Source organism: Ylistrum balloti, unplaced genomic scaffold (assembly GCF_031769215.1).
Source record: "Ylistrum balloti isolate Yb309-2 unplaced genomic scaffold, AGI_CSIRO_Ybal_v1 Utg369992, whole genome shotgun sequence".
In the NCBI taxonomy this organism is placed as follows: domain Eukaryota; kingdom Metazoa; phylum Mollusca; class Bivalvia; order Pectinida; family Pectinidae; genus Ylistrum; species Ylistrum balloti.
This window is the reverse complement of record NW_026782074.1, coordinates 635,426-651,854: the sequence shown is the minus strand read 5'-3', so window position 1 is coordinate 651,854 and position 16,429 is coordinate 635,426. Positions and strand designations below refer to the sequence as shown.

General features: G+C 33.9%; 1 protein-coding gene across 1 annotated transcript in view; it reads right to left on the bottom strand.

Moving 5' to 3' along the window:
* Positions 1–15,754, bottom strand: part of LOC132547969 (uncharacterized) — a 30,738-nt gene extending 14,984 nt beyond the window's left edge. Inside the window, exons 1-3 of the mRNA XM_060211784.1 lie at positions 15,676–15,754; positions 13,207–13,215; positions 5,880–5,921 (exon numbers count right to left, since the gene is read on the bottom strand). Coding sequence (XP_060067767.1) covers positions 5,880–5,921; positions 13,207–13,215; positions 15,676–15,754 — 130 coding nt within the window. The remainder of the gene's footprint in view (positions 1–5,879; positions 5,922–13,206; positions 13,216–15,675) is intronic.
* Between the last annotated feature and the right edge of the window lie 675 nt (positions 15,755–16,429).

Sequence of the window (16,429 nt, the reverse complement as noted above, 5' to 3'; positions counted from 1 at the left end):
AACACTGCTAACCAAATCCTGCGTGAGGCTGCGTTGCCAAGGAAACAGAAAGGATTTATCAATGGTTGGATTGCTGGTTATTTTCATGTTAAAATGTAGTTATACATGAACAAAGGGAGATGTAATTGAAAACGAAAAAATAAATGCGACGACACGAATTCGTGAAGATTTTGTGATATTGTCTTTGTCGGGATTGACTTCACATATTGATCAGGAAAGGGAGTGATAAACAGTGAGAAGTTTTTTTTTGCCAATTCTTTAATAGTATGTCTATGCACGTTTACATGCCAGGAAGATTACATTCTGTTCAAAATAGACATTGAATTGAGTAGAAGATAAAAACTGCATGATGCGGTAATTAATTCCATTTTCTAGCGCGTCACAAGTGGTTCCCACATGTGTCCAATACCCATACATTCAGTATAAGGCCCATGGCCTTGTATGTCTGTGATATGTTATTGACAGATATTGTACTCATGGAAAAAAATGGGACCAGTAATTAGTTAATAAATACTTTAGTTCCATATAAAACGAACTTTGATTTCCGAATGCGAGATATCTATTTTTATATGTAATCATATTAACGCGTTACCATGTCATCCTGTCTAAAAATGTATCATCGGCACATGTACATTACCGGAGAGTTCTAGAAATACTGTAAAGATAAATTCGACTCCAAGTCATGGAAGGTCCCATCTGGGTCAGATTCAATTACGATATATTTCTTAACCTCCGGTGCCTCGCTTTGATTATATTTTCCTCTAAATAATTTACGTGCGTTTTGTTTTATCCGGAGTGTCTCAGAGCTCCTTAATGCATGTCGGTCTCTCTGCCTACAATCGATTGTCCATATAACAAGAAACTACAAGAGATAATTTAACCTTCTGGGCCATGGACACAGTAAAGTAAACAACGCCCAAGAGAAATATTTAAAATTGAAACTAACTCGAACAATCAGTAAAAATTCGCCGAAAACTCTGATTGGAGGTGATGACGCATAGCCTACTGGTTTGTAGTTAAATGACAACAGATCTATGATTAAGTAACAACTGGTCTATGGTGAAGTAAACTGTTCATATTGCTGCTGCTGTCAATCCATTATTAAGAAATAATCAATGCTATACATTTAACGATTTTTTCTGCAAAGGTATTCATTTCACACTAAACAAAAGATTACCTTGACATCTCAAACGTGTCTTTTATGATCTTTTATCTGATAATTCGTGATTTATCAGTCCTATTAAGGTATAATAGTTTTACGGGAAATATTAAGCGTTATTACCTTTAAAATTTTTGTCAAATATCTTTACATTAAATCAAAATGTAATAGATATTAATCTAGCTAATTTACGACTTCTCTCGGTTTAATTATCTCTCAATTCATTTTGATGAGTCACATATCAAGAAAACCATTAGAGATGTATCATAATTAATCCCTAATGGAAGATATTCCGTAGATGCTTGGGAGTTATGGCTCTAAATTCCAACACGTCAGAATTATTTTAACGCCAACAAACACACACACACACTTATAGTATTACTATATTAATTGAACAGAATTATTATTCTGTAGACCGTATAAGGCAGGGATCATTATATATTTAGGTTACTACACAACACCCAACAAACCATCTCACGATCCGGATATATTGTTCAGTCATCCGGAACGTACTTTAACATTTTCTGTTTTTATTTTTACCGTTCTATTTCTGTTCATTGCAATATTAATGCTTCAACCTGGGTTCATTGTGGACATAATGGGTAGTCGATCATACGTGTAGATGTTTGTGTTCTGGTTGTTACCATTAACTATCAGTATAAAACACTCCTTCCGATTTGTACTACTTGGTAATAACATTGTCTTTGACGTAGTGGTATATATTAATCACAATGGCATAGGGTGAGTTTGGAAACACCAACCCCTTCATCCTCTTCACTTCGAGCAGCAAAATGAATTATTTAAACTCATAAAAACTGTCCTCAAATGATCTCTATCTCTACTTTCAAACAAAGGTGTTTGGTTAAGGAGATTTCGCGACCAAATGTCACTGAACTTTAAATGTTTCTTCAGATATTCAATATCACTTCCTTAAAACTTAATAACTATAAAATAACGATAAATGTCTCGTTGATACAGTGTTGAAATAGTCTTTACTTTCTGTTTTTTTATACCAATTATATCGAACACATGTGTACTGAAATGAAGGAATATCAAATAAAAAATGTTACTGTATAGATCATAATCTGAAACGAGACCTATGTTAGGTCAAGGACAGAAGGTCAGTTAAAAGATCATTAACAAGTACCTTGAAGTTCCTTCGGTCAGCATGGATTAAAAAGTATTATTACGAAACAGTCCAATGCACAGTTTGCATGTATATATATCACTTTGTTAAAGATTAAAGGTACTTTGGGCATTGCATGTAACAATTACCTTGGTAACGTATCAATTACACGAACACATCAAATGATTCTAACTGAACACGCCCATGCGATTGAAGCTACGTGTTGGCTTATTAGCTTAGTTTCCGCTGACAAGAACGCATAACTAACCTTTCTACTCTTTTCCTGGAAGAAAGTGACACTGGATGGTGTTGATATAATGCCTTCTGCCAAGGCTTGGTCTCGCGATGGATGTCAAGCATATGGCTATAATTCAAAGGTGTAACTTGAAAATAGCAACGCAGAAAATAAAATCCCTTTGGGAGACAGGTCGGCATCGTTTCATAGATCTTAAGTGCGATCTTTTGTTTGCGGCATGCGCATGCCATTTACAAGTATAGTAATGGGTGTTTTGTGAGTCCATGTTCTTTTTAACTGGTCTTTTACTTTATCGTTTAAAGAAAACTTCAGCCAAACCCTGAAATTGATTGGAATGGGGTCTATTGTACTTATTGAAGATGTTGGTTCTTTCATTAATGAAGTATACGATTATATTGGCAAACCGTAATATCTGAAATTCAATTAAGTAAATGCTCTTACATGTACTTGAGTTAATCTAAATGCGATATCTGAAACACAGTCTCTAGCAAAGCATGAGATACACTTGATATAATCTTATGCTTATCACATAACTTTGATACTTAAGTTTACATTCCTGAGAAATATAGACTGTGTAAAATCTAACTTGGCGATACTTAGGATTCATATAGGGTAATGTCATAACGCATATGACGCCATGCGCACAATAAAGCAACGAAAATGCCCAGTCATTCACAGATCGAGTAGGTTACTTTACACGTGTGCCACATCAGCCCCTATAAGTAGTAGGTATAATTATAGCTGGATATTTTCTTGATCAAATCTATCTTACGACGTCACCTATTTTTAATCCGTAAAGTTACTTGAAAATATGACGAATACATATTTCTTTTTGTTTTGTTTTATTAAAAATAAATGAATAATTTCATTGCCTATACAGTACCATGACTAGTCTTTTTCCAAGCGTGTTTTTTTTTTCAAATGGTCAGACTGATGACTCAGCTTTGGGAATTAATTATATTTCAATTACGCTTCAATTACGGACATATTGAAAGATATATACATGAACGAGTCAATATACGATACGTTAATGAATAAGGAAGGGTTTGCATTACTTTGAATTCCAAGGAGCGTTCAGAATCGTATTCAGCTTATGGGCAGAGTTTCATGTGTACATTAAACAGAACCTTATTGATTGCGCATCTCGATACTGAAAACTTCCAAGCATCAACTATATTCAATAATATTATGATGTACCGAATATTGTGCGTCACTCAATTCAAGTCATAGTTTCAAAAGGTTATGTTGACGGAATAGCAAGACTTACTTTTGATCGACACTAGAAAAACATTAACTAGACATGTTATGAAGAGTGAAACACGTTGTGATGAATATGGCCGAGCATCTGAAATGACTAGCTAGTATACGTATCATTAGTCGAAGGTGATAAGCGGAACTCTTTTGTTTTTCACATCTACTAACATTTAATTTTTACTTTGATACATCTATAATAAATGACAAAAGAAAACCGACTCTAACATAAACTTGTATTATTAAATCTTGATATGACTCAAACCATCTCTCTGACATTTTGGGCATTTTTCATGTTTTCAAAACAAGGAAGTTACAATAAAAAATAAGAAACGTAATGTTGTATCTTAATGTATATCTGTCCGCTTTGTCTCTCTTAAATATCAGATTTTATAGATTTGTGTAGTTCTGATTTTCTAACTTAGAAATACACGACACTCATGCCCTTTTTGTACCTCCTTGATAGTCACTCGTAACATTGCAATGACGTGCTATTGGTCAGCGGATTACTGTCTGACGTCCTGTCACTCAAATTTGATGTTGCTAGATTCTCGTTTTAAAAAGGAAGCCGGCTTTGACGGCTTCAATTACTTTATTGGTAGAAGTAGTTTTAGACACGCGCTCGGGGCTAATAAAACAAATGCGTATTGTAACAGAGGTTTCAGTATCCAAATATGGAGTTCTCAGAATAAAGCCATGGCTTCAGTGTTGACTTGTCACATTTCGTCTTGATTTGTCTATGGAAACATTGCATATCATCTGGGTCATAAGCGATATATTAATGTCGCCACGTTAAAGTATACATGTGTTGCTGTACCATTAAAAAAGGCCATTTTGAGTCAGAATAAATTAAGGCCCGCGGTGAATTATTTTTGGGCATTAAAATGTTGCTTTAACAATTTACAAGTTTGTAATTTTCTTTTCGAACGTTTTTTTGTGGTTGATAATTATCATAGCGGTTTCAAACCTCGATGCCATGACGTGTTCATTGCAACTAAGTCAGATACTACTTCTTCGCTTTCGAATTCGATACATTAAAAAAATAGTACTGGTGGTCATATGGCAACTGATTATACAAACAAGAGCACATGAACTACATTGTATGTGATCATTCTAAAATGGCGTCATATACAATATACGAATTTAATCGTTAAATACAAGGCTGTGTTTAACAAATGGGTCTGAAGTTCACATTCAGAATCTAACGCCTACAACATGTAAGAATTACACAAAAGACATACATGTAAAACACACCATTGTGTCTTACTCTACAAAAAGAGCTATTCATTTGTGTTTGTTTGTACAATCTTCGAAGTCGCAGGCACTTCTAGTGGACTTTTTGTCCCAGAGGATTGCCGCCACCCGCATGTCACATCTAGATGCTCTCAAATAGGGTTGCACAGTTCAGAATATACACATGTACATGCTTTCTTTTGAAATTATCAGATCATGAAAATACCGAAATTTATTGAAATTAAGGGCAATTGCACTTTCCCATCTAGATTTCGACATTCTTTCGATCAGTTTGGAAATTCCTCAGTCGTCACCTAAGTTTCATTATCTAGGCCCGTAGCATCACCGACGAATCTTACAAGGACGAAATAGCTGTAAGTTGCAGTTTAATTTAATGTTTGACTTCACTGGGTCTAACCCTAACTTTTTATCAAGAGGTGTTATTCCAATGTGCGTCGTTTGTACTATCTTTTCAATGTCAGTTTAGTATCAGATACACATGACGCCAAAATAATGTTTGTGCTGGGAAATGTTCCAGCACAAGAACAGCGTTAAAATTTAACATCAAGTAAACAATTCATCTTAACGACAACCTTGTACCACCGTTGTGATGTAAAGGGTAAAACATGGTGAGTTACAGAGTCAAGATGAATGCGAAAGTGGAGGTGTTTTATTGCCATTCTCAGATCGATCCTCAAAGAAATAGCAAACTCCCTTTGGTGCAATGCTTTCTTTTCAACTTGTTTGTGATAGCTTAATAAAATTCAAATGTAATACGAATTTCTGTGAATTTATGTATTGCGTTTTATTATACATGAATGATAATAAATGTAATCTAAAACTTTGTCACTTACCTCCTAAACATGCGTGAATTGACCATCTCCCTCGGCATTTGCCTGTTAAAAAACAAAACAGATAATATTACGACATGTGCAAGAGGGGTTAACCAAGATGGACCGGTGGTGACAATGAAACATCTTCATCATATCTAAAAGATTTTAACAGAAAGAAATAATGCCGTAACACGTCAATGTTTAAATGGCAAGACACATCTCAAGAACTCTAACATGTACAATATATTGGCTTTGATTATGGAGGTTATTATCAAAGCAAACTTCTGTCGTTTATTTAATTTAATCACTGAGTTTAATCAATGATAATACATCTAAGACGAAGGTCTGATATCAAATGTTGGAGGGCATGATACCACTAGACAAAGAAACTGAGCTTTGTGTTCTTTAATATGTTAGATTTATTTCGTTAAAAAGATAATTGATCAAATCAAAGTTGATTCAAAGTTGTTGAAAGAACTGATAACGAAAAGTGGTTATCACAAACATTTATTCTGTAGACCTGCAAAAGAAGCCTTAATTTCAATTTGTTAAAAGAAATAAAAATATCGAGATGTAAAAGACTTGTTTGATTTGATAATAATGTGGTTTGGATAGAAATGTCATATGAACTCTGTGAGAACCCCAGGCACATTTCATTCAATCTCAGTCCGTGGTTGTAGTCTGATCAACAAAATACCATGTATACCGAAAGCTTATCTCGTGAATACAATTTTTCATTCATTCTCAATCAAAAATAGACAAACATCGCCGTGGATGCAATCTCTGGCAACCGGGGAAATCATTGATCAGAGTCGCATACTCGTTTGCATCACTGCTATAACTGAGATGCATCTGGAACATACTAGCGATCTGGATCAGATAGATGTAAATGACTGCTTGCTGTAGAGAGGAGATCGAAAATAGACATACGTAAGAAGAAAAAACAAATGAAGATAGCACATAATGATACCTATAATTAGTATAGAAAGTCGCCAGATTGTGATGACGATAATGTAGATTAAAACAAGTCAATGCAAACAAATACAGTGGTCATCGTGATGTAGGAGGACTTCCAGAATAAGCATTGTGAATAACTCGATTTTCTTTTGATATTTCAATGTTGTAGACTTTACAGAGAAAAGATCTTTACAGATTATTGTTATTTGTCAATTTGATTCAGCACAATTTTGTGAGTTTATTCACACAAATACCAACAAGCTTCGAATGACCAATCGTTCCATTTTTGTGTAACCATCAGCTGTTTGGTTTTGGTAGGCAAGATGAGGAAATCTTACAACAGTTAGAACGATCGTCATTGAATTAAACACACAATGACTTTTTCCTTGTTTATGTATATGTAACTAGATGACTGTGAGTTATGTAATTAATACACCCATGTAATAATACTTTTGGAAATGAATACACGTTATAAAGTGATTCTGATGAGACCGAATTGATTCCTCCACCTGTATTGAGATGCAACTAATGCAGCATAGATAGAATATTGTCCCTCACTGACTGCACATCTCTACATCGCATGAACTTGGCGATAATGGATAGGGTGAACCTCAGATGTTATTGGTAACCTCAAGTGAGACATACACCATTGTAATATAGAGGAAGTAGACAAGACGACAAGATAGGCCGCAGGGGAACCGTATTATCTACCATTAGTATCATAAATGAGTATTCTTAGAGAGGAAATGTCCCTTTATACATATACTAGTGTTCAGCACGATTCTAAACAATAATTTGCGTTCCAGATATATCGCTCCAAGGCCCTATAGCTCTTTCTTCCTTGTGAAAGACTCCTTGGAAGCCACTCTGTTTTGTATAGATATGTTAGTCTGCCAAGTTCTGAAAAAAATCCCGAATGTTTTTAGTTCGGATCAAGATAGACATTACTCACAATATGTATATGTGTTTTAAAGTCTACTTTCATTGAAAATAATTCACCATGAAATGTTCAAAGAGATGTTAGAATTTCACAATCAAATTCGATAGACGAAATATTAACATACACAGTCAGCCAAGGTGTCCCTTCCTGGATACTGCTAAACCAAGCGACCCGATGTAATACTTTATAAGGCAAGTGTTCAAATTGGAATTGATTTTAAACAGACATATTATAATAGTTCGTAGACGTCTCTATATTCTATCTCACATTTTGAAGATGGAACTTCAAACGAGGCATGGAGTGTGATCGAAATGTTTCATGATGGAAAACCACTGTCATGTTATAGCACAAACACATTAAGAAGGCTTATACATTTTTTGTTTTCGATGTGTCCAGAACTTCCTTGCTTCATAGTATAAAGTAGTCCGGATTTTTTTACTGAAGACAGTAGCATTCATGACCAGACAAAAACGAAGACGAATTCGTTTTAATGTTTGTATTGTGTCTATTTTTATATAAGGAAAACGGACGTTGATTTGTCTTTACCTTTTATACTAAAATTGTATTTCCTGTAGAAAAGGAGAGATGGAAGTTAATGTTTGACGTTGACAGACATTCGTCTATTGCCAGTGGGTGGTTATATACGTCCGGCGAGTCGACGCTGTGTCGCAATGTACTATATATTTCCCCGTGGTTGTTTTCTATGGTGGTAAATGGCCAACGCTCATTATTAGACTTGTCATAAATGAGTGCCCAATATAATGACACAGTCAGGAATGATATAAATTTCTACTTTCATGACTGTCTGATAAGCGTTTTCTTAAAAGCCTATGACATTGAATACAAATTATTATCAAAGTAATTACACACATCGCATATTGCTTACGAAGCGTTTCAAAAGAAATTTGTAGTGGCGATAAACGTGTCTGTTAAATAGAATCATGTGGATGCACAATATTCACATGGAACTTTAGTTATTTCTCTGTCTGGTAACAATACTATTGCGACATGTATTATAACCTTGCACCTGGTCTTTTTTGGTTAAAAATTAGCAACGGAACGGGAATTCTATCAGAATATTACTTGTAAATAGTTACTAAGCTGTCATGACGATCTGTTACTCATAGTTATGCTTTATTGATTATGTGATATATAAATATTCAGAACAAAATGGTTAGGGAACTTTAACACCCTAACACGCACGACAGAAATTGTGAAAATGAAAGCACACATTTATATTTTCTTACCTCATTGTCATTTATTAAAAAATAAATTATCAAAGATATTTTTAATGTTAGTTTTACTGTTGAAATTCGATGCTATTTGCTCCTACTTGTGAATCTGGAAATAACGTTAACAATTAAATTTCAAGTTACTCTACATGAAAACAATGTAGAGTCAATATTGTCAAAAAAATATATCATACAATAAATTTCTTCAACGTAAATATGTTAGCTATTCCGTTTGATCAAAAGATTTTATAGAAACAACAATTAAGCCTACTGAGTTGCTTTTTATTCGCCGTTACATTTAAGGAATGTAATTGACAACATGTTACAGTCATTGTTGTGGTCAGTTATAAGTTGTTTGTAATGATGTTTTAGGTACTGTTTGAGAGCGAATTACTTAGACGCCCAAGTGATAGCTTAGAGGCCCTTTTATACACACAGTGTATACAAGTAGTTACTGGTAGTTGGTATCATATCGACAAACCCGGATAGCATTACATTGTTTTGCTGGTTCGTTCAATGCTGACATGTTTTTTCCGTCAGATTTATACCGATCTATAGAGCTGAATCATCGTGTTTATAATGCCACTTAAAATGTTTGTTTATGTCTTTTTCTCGTCTAACATTGTATTTATCGGAGATCGATGATTGTTGTTGTCTCATTTGATTTGTATTTCAAATTGATCTGTTTGTAAATATTTGATGGACAAACATTCATGGAATTCCCTTGTGTTCTGCACACCCATTGTGTATATCACGAATCGTTGTTGGAGGTAAAAATCTGTTATTAATGTTGGCATCATGTAATCTTCATTTGCTTAACATCGAACATATACATTTCTAAAGCGTATGGGGACATCTTTAGGCCCTGTTCCCATTATCACGATTTTTCGTGCAAGAAATCATCAACTGATGGATAAACTCGTAACACAGGGTTTCAAATGATATAGATTCATGAAATGGTCTCCTTAAGAAATATTATCCTTCTTTGTGCGACATGAAGTTGGACGAGTTTGATGCTCGTTAGTTTGTCTGTTGTTGTATACCTTGTTCTTATTTGAGAATGTGACATTACTTACTTGGATTGACCAAGTTTTACAAGGCGGGTGTCGTCGATAAAGCAGAAGACGCTTACTCTTCGGGAACACTTGGTCTTATTCTCCTTGTTCATTTTCAGTAATCTGCGTGTAAATCTTTCTTTTGTTTATATTTTGCCTTAATGATATATTACACTTTGAGCATGGATCATGATTATATTGAATTTTTGGCGTCTTTTTTTTGCAGTAAAGATATCAGCTTTATTGTAACAAGATGAAATTGTTAGGTCAGAGTTTCATTGGTTTGCTGTTTGTCTTCCCTTATTTTTTCTCTTAAATGCATTTTCCCCTATACGGTATTTCATTATTCACATCGGAAGCTGCTTATGATAAATGTGATAATAGCATATACCAGGCCTAGTGCAATAAAATATAATCTACGTGATAACAGTGAAGTATAACGATTTTACAATCAGGATTATCTAATATTATTGCTTTGTGGCATAAATCAACTAGTCACCACAAAATTAATATTATCATTATTATAAAATAGATGGCATTAAAGTAATGGATTTTTACTAATGACGCTAGCTGGTGTCAGTGTTCGATTATCGTTCTAATCTTACATAGGACGATAACAGAATAGAGAACAACTCATTTACATGTATGCATATGTTAGAGTTATCCATTATATACATCGTAGCCTTTAAGACTTATCAATAAATCAATAGTTATCCTAAAATTACATTTCCCTAATATATATATATTTTCTTCATTTGAACAATATCATGTGCTGTACGGACTGTGTGCAGCCATCAGAAATGAACAGTTTACAGTCTCCAAAGAATGTCACTATTTAAACACCCGATTATGATCTGCACCGGGTGACATGCCTCAAGTACTGTTTTCTAGTAATGTGTTATGATAACATATGTACTACCATGTGATTACGCTGGTTATATAGTTGATTCGGCATTAAAATCAACACTAACTGATGAGGCTTTCGGCAAATATTGATTTCATGGGTGTCATAGATTCGAAGTAACGAACGAGAATTCCATGTCTTGTGATGTTGCATTAACCCCGTTATATGATGTTACATTAACTTCGTTATAAGATGTTGCATTAACCCCGTTATACGATGTTGCAATAACCCCGTTATATGATGTTGCATTAACCCCGTTATATGATGTTACATGAACCCCGTTATATGATGTTACATGAACCCCGTTATATGCTGTTAAATTAACCCCGTTATATGATGTTACATTAACCTCGTTATATGATGTTACATGAACCCTTTTAATTGATGTTACATTAACCCCGTTATATGATGTTAAATTAACCCCGTTATATGATGTTACATGAACCCCGTTATATGCTGTTAAATTAACCCCGTTATATGATGTTACATTAACCTCGTTATAAGATGTTGCATTAACCCCGTTATATGATGTTGCAATAACCTTGTTATATGATGTTACATTAACCCCGTTATATGATGTTGCAATAACCTTTTTATATGATGTTGCATTAACCCCGTTATATGATGTTACATTAACCCCGTTATATGATGTTACAATAACCATGTTATATGATGTTACATTAACCCCGTTATATGATGTTAAATTAACCCCGTTATATGCTGTTGCATTAACCCCGTTATATGATGTTAAATTAACCCCGTTATATGATGTTACATTAACCTCGTTATAAGTTGTGCATTAACCCCGTTATATCATGTTACATTAACTCTGTTATATGATGTTACATTAACCCCGTTATATGATGTTATATTAACCCCGTTTTATGATTTTGGTAGGGGAAACTCGTATTGACACTATAAACAATACACATTTCAGTTTCATTCGCATCGGCTATTTTTGAGAGATGCTAAGAAAACGAAATCCAAACACCTTACAAGTCTACCTTGTTTTAACTTTCAATGACATGTTAACGTTCACCTTAACTACACTTATCAACTCATTACAGAAACTATTGATGATTAGTGACAAAACTGTTTTATAGGAATTGAACTAGAATGAACTTTTAACGTTTGAATAAAACATTTGTAGATGGACGAATGTATATGCATTATGATATGGTTGAATGGGGACTCAGTACAATACAATTAAGTACACCGCACATTAATTGACAATACATAAATACTGTATCGCCACTAAACGTACAGTACAAGCTAAAGTACCGCTACATGTGGAAACCATTCATACACTATTGGTATATGCTTAACTGACTATATATTAAATAGATATTGTGAATCTTGCTTAGCTTAAAACAGTAAACTTTACAATCAAGGAGAATAATAATACAGATATTCCCTGGCTATTCACACAAAGACAATGACTTTTCAATCTTCAAATTGAATACATATTAACATATATATACGAAGAATATATAGTATACAGGAGTTGATTTAACGTATGGTGATACGATAATTAAAGGTAATTCTCTGAAACAGAATGGTGCTGCAGTGTTATTGGTGCTGCAGTGGTATATTGTGATATTGTATATTAATTATGTTATCTAGCTACATTTACAATAAGTTTACATTATACTCTAATTTGGCTGAAACATCAAACATTGCATAGATATGAACGACGCGTATTAAAGTTCCATATGGCTGTTTATATATTCAGTAGCATGCAGTAACCTAGATCTAGTGATCAGCATCGTGCCATTGTAGTGTTTCAGCAAATTAGGAGGTGGAGTACAATGGTTACATGGTTGTTATCAAAACGGGATTAAGAGGATTTTTTAAACTGCGGAAATGGAGTTCAGGGTTGATAATCAGAACTAACGTATTGGGGTATTTACATATATTCAGATAAGCCAAATCATCCTAATTTGTAGATAACACTCGAATGGCGAGATGATAGCCAAACTATGAATAAGTATGTTCGTTGGTTTTACACTGTTTTCATAAAAACAAGCTTTGATACTGATTGCAGTACAACAGAATGAGTATTCTTTCAGTGAAGTGGCACAACATACATGTCATATACGTTTCAGACAGGAATACTTGATATTCCATGAACATCTTGCCGATGTAAAGATATATTTTATGTGCACGTTTATATGATTGGATAAATATATACTAGACTCTGCTAAACATACATATCTATCTATATCTACATTTCTAAACATTAGTGCTAGCTGATGCATACCTCTCCAGCCTGTAAAATGAAATGAATAATTAAATAGTAAATTAGGTTTGTTCATGTAACATCTAATTTACAAACTTAAGATATAAATAATGCATAAAAAATCGAATTTATGAAACTTTTGTTTCCGTAATAATGTGGTTTAAGATGCGGCACGTTCTCACAATGAAACATCTTACAACAAGCATAAAAATTAAATGATAATACACGAGGTTGCCTAAACCGAGAGATAGGAATTCATTGGTACCTGATAATAACTAATACCAAAGATGTCATCCGACAATGCTTTGCATCAGTATATTTTTCGTATTACAAAACTGTAGCTGAACATCAAATGACAACGCCTGCACCTTAATTTGATTCGCATAACTAATATAAAGATAATACTGATCCCGTAAGATGTACGGAAGTTAAAATGGATACTGGGACGCAATATTTTATATCAGACCAGAGGGAACTTTAAATGATCAAAGCTTGATGATTCGTATAGCTTTCAACAGAAAAAATAGACCATTGATAAATTATCGATTTCTTTTGAGCTAATTTTAAGATAAAACTTGTGTTCACACATATTCTGATATTGTACTTCTGACATATGACATTCCTGCGTACCTGAGTGAAAGTCTTAAATGGCATTTACCTTAATCCATATAGATTCCTGATAAAACACACAGAAATCAATTCCACTCAACAGCAAATACCGTACTCTTTATCCGGAAGCGACGAGAATCATTTACATGAAATCAACCATTTAAGAAATAAAGATCATATGAAGGTCTACTCCACTGGCAATGGAATTTCCTTAATGGTTAGAACGTATGTTTATCCATCTAATTAATATGCTCATATTCTAAGCTTTCAAAGTCGACTTATTATCACGTATACTGTATTTAACCGCCTTTATGCTTTCCTACAAACACACCAGTATATGTCTATAGCGTTATGATAGCAACTTCTGTAGCGGATTCCAGATACAAGTAAAGAGAGAACATTAATTTCATATTCCTGCACTGGTTATCGTAATGTTTATACTTAAACATATATCATAACCATGAAATTGAAATTGTCGTAACCAATCATTTCTTTCACATATGATTTAAATGAAAAACGTGGCAAGCTTATTTTGAAGATAACTATAAAATGCCTATAAGAGACAATCTCTTGCAGCTTCGGTGGTACTTGCACTGTTGTTGCTCATTTGTGAGCAAATTTTGGAACGACATCTGGTTATAACACAAAAAATCACAAGTCGACGAAACAATTTTGAGTAGGACAATCAAAGCATTACCGGAATCAATGGAAATGATTCCCCAAAGGAGCGCACTTTTTTGCCGTTTAATTTGTTTTATAATAGAGTTTTCCTATTTGAATATAACGAATTTTCTTTTCTATCGAAGATTTACAGGTTTGGTTGACAGTTTAATATGATATGTACTCTAATAGAATAAAGCATCGCCGATAAAATTATGAGAGAGGTTCGAACTAGTTTACTAGTAAAATGCCATGCTGTCGATAACGGACCTTTGAACAGCTTTTCGCTGCTATTTTGACGATCCAACAACTTCATTCTATTATGGATACACATCTTTTCCCATCTTTTCATATTCATATTTAAAAAAAACCATCATTTTGAAACGATTTCAATGCGCCATACTTACTAGAATATATCGATATCACTATTGTTACCTATGTCATTCCGGGATTCGAATTTCTATATAAACGTGTCTGTACATCATTAAACCTCAATCAGGTTATCATCGTTTAGAAGATGAATATCACTCGACAAATACAGAATTGTGAAAAATAGTAAGGACAACCTAAAACATCGCTTACTAAAGTTTATGGAAAGTTTAAACTGAACTTAATGTTTCAGACATCGTGTGAATATTATTTAGTATCCTATCGTCCATACGTATTCTTTGTAGTTCTGTCATACAACGGTAATGGTGTGGATTTGTTGTATAATGTCTGAATAAACGAAATATTGATGCAGAAGTTTATTCATTTCAAGTACTTTTAATATGAAATATGATTTTCTCCTTTTTCTAAAAAGAACATAGCAAATGGTGAACGTTATGACTTGGCATCTAAACATTTTAACTTTCCTCGGTAATTACCGAGCTTTAGGTTATTTAAGTACAGTACATTTTAGGGATATGGTAGTTATGATAACATGATGTCTTCATAAATTTGATCAATTGATCTGTTACTTTTCTGTACATCATACACTAATTTTGCTTGTCTTAAAGAATGTTTGTCTTGATAAACATGATATGATATTCGACACATAGCAAATCTTTAAGATATAGTATCACAATATCATCATAAAGAAACGTGTTACGGATATGCTCGATGACAGGATCATCTGTATTATATTACAATTTCAAAAACAAGGACTTTTTACAAAGAGTTCAGAAACTACAACACAAAGTAAAAGTTCTGAGAAAATTAATATAACGTTTTAACACTTACCTGCTGATACAGATGAAAAATTAACGGATAGATATACACAACATGTCGCAGCAAATAACCAGATACACCTGTGATTCATCTTTAGTTGTGAGGTCCAAAGTAACGGCCAACAGGTGTGTGAGAACTCCAACAAAGCTAACTGTCAACTTAGCGTTTAAATATCTACTGTTTAGAAGATCTTCTATAGGTGTGCTATCTAAGAACGAGTCTTGTATTGCCAAACGTTATTCTTTCCTCTTTGATGTGAAACTTTTTAAATCACCGATATTTGTATTGAGTGTTTCTGGTTAACGACTACAATCGCGTGTCGGTTAAGAATGTGTAGTTTTAGTGTTTACCGCCCCCGTGAACGGCATACATTGACACTACCTAGCCCAGTATAGGGATGGTCAGGAATCATGGATCGGTTTATCAGACTGAGCAATGAGACAAGGTATTGGATATTGGTTGGCTAGGGGGGAGGCCTCACTGTATAAACACGCACGGTTTCACTATTATTGATTGCTAATAGATGTATAGTAATCCACTACGACTATTACGTCAACTCACAATACAGCATTTTCGCCCCTTCATGTGATTTTTTTATGTTCAAAACAAGAGAAAATAGAATAATAATTAGCAGGCCAAAAAGTGCATTTCGTCACTAGTGAAAGGTGTTATTCGGTAGTATTTGTTCTTCGTCATCGTGATCATGTCATTGAACATTTGTGAAACTCTTAAACATAGTCAGTTTTCTGAAATAAATGACTCATTG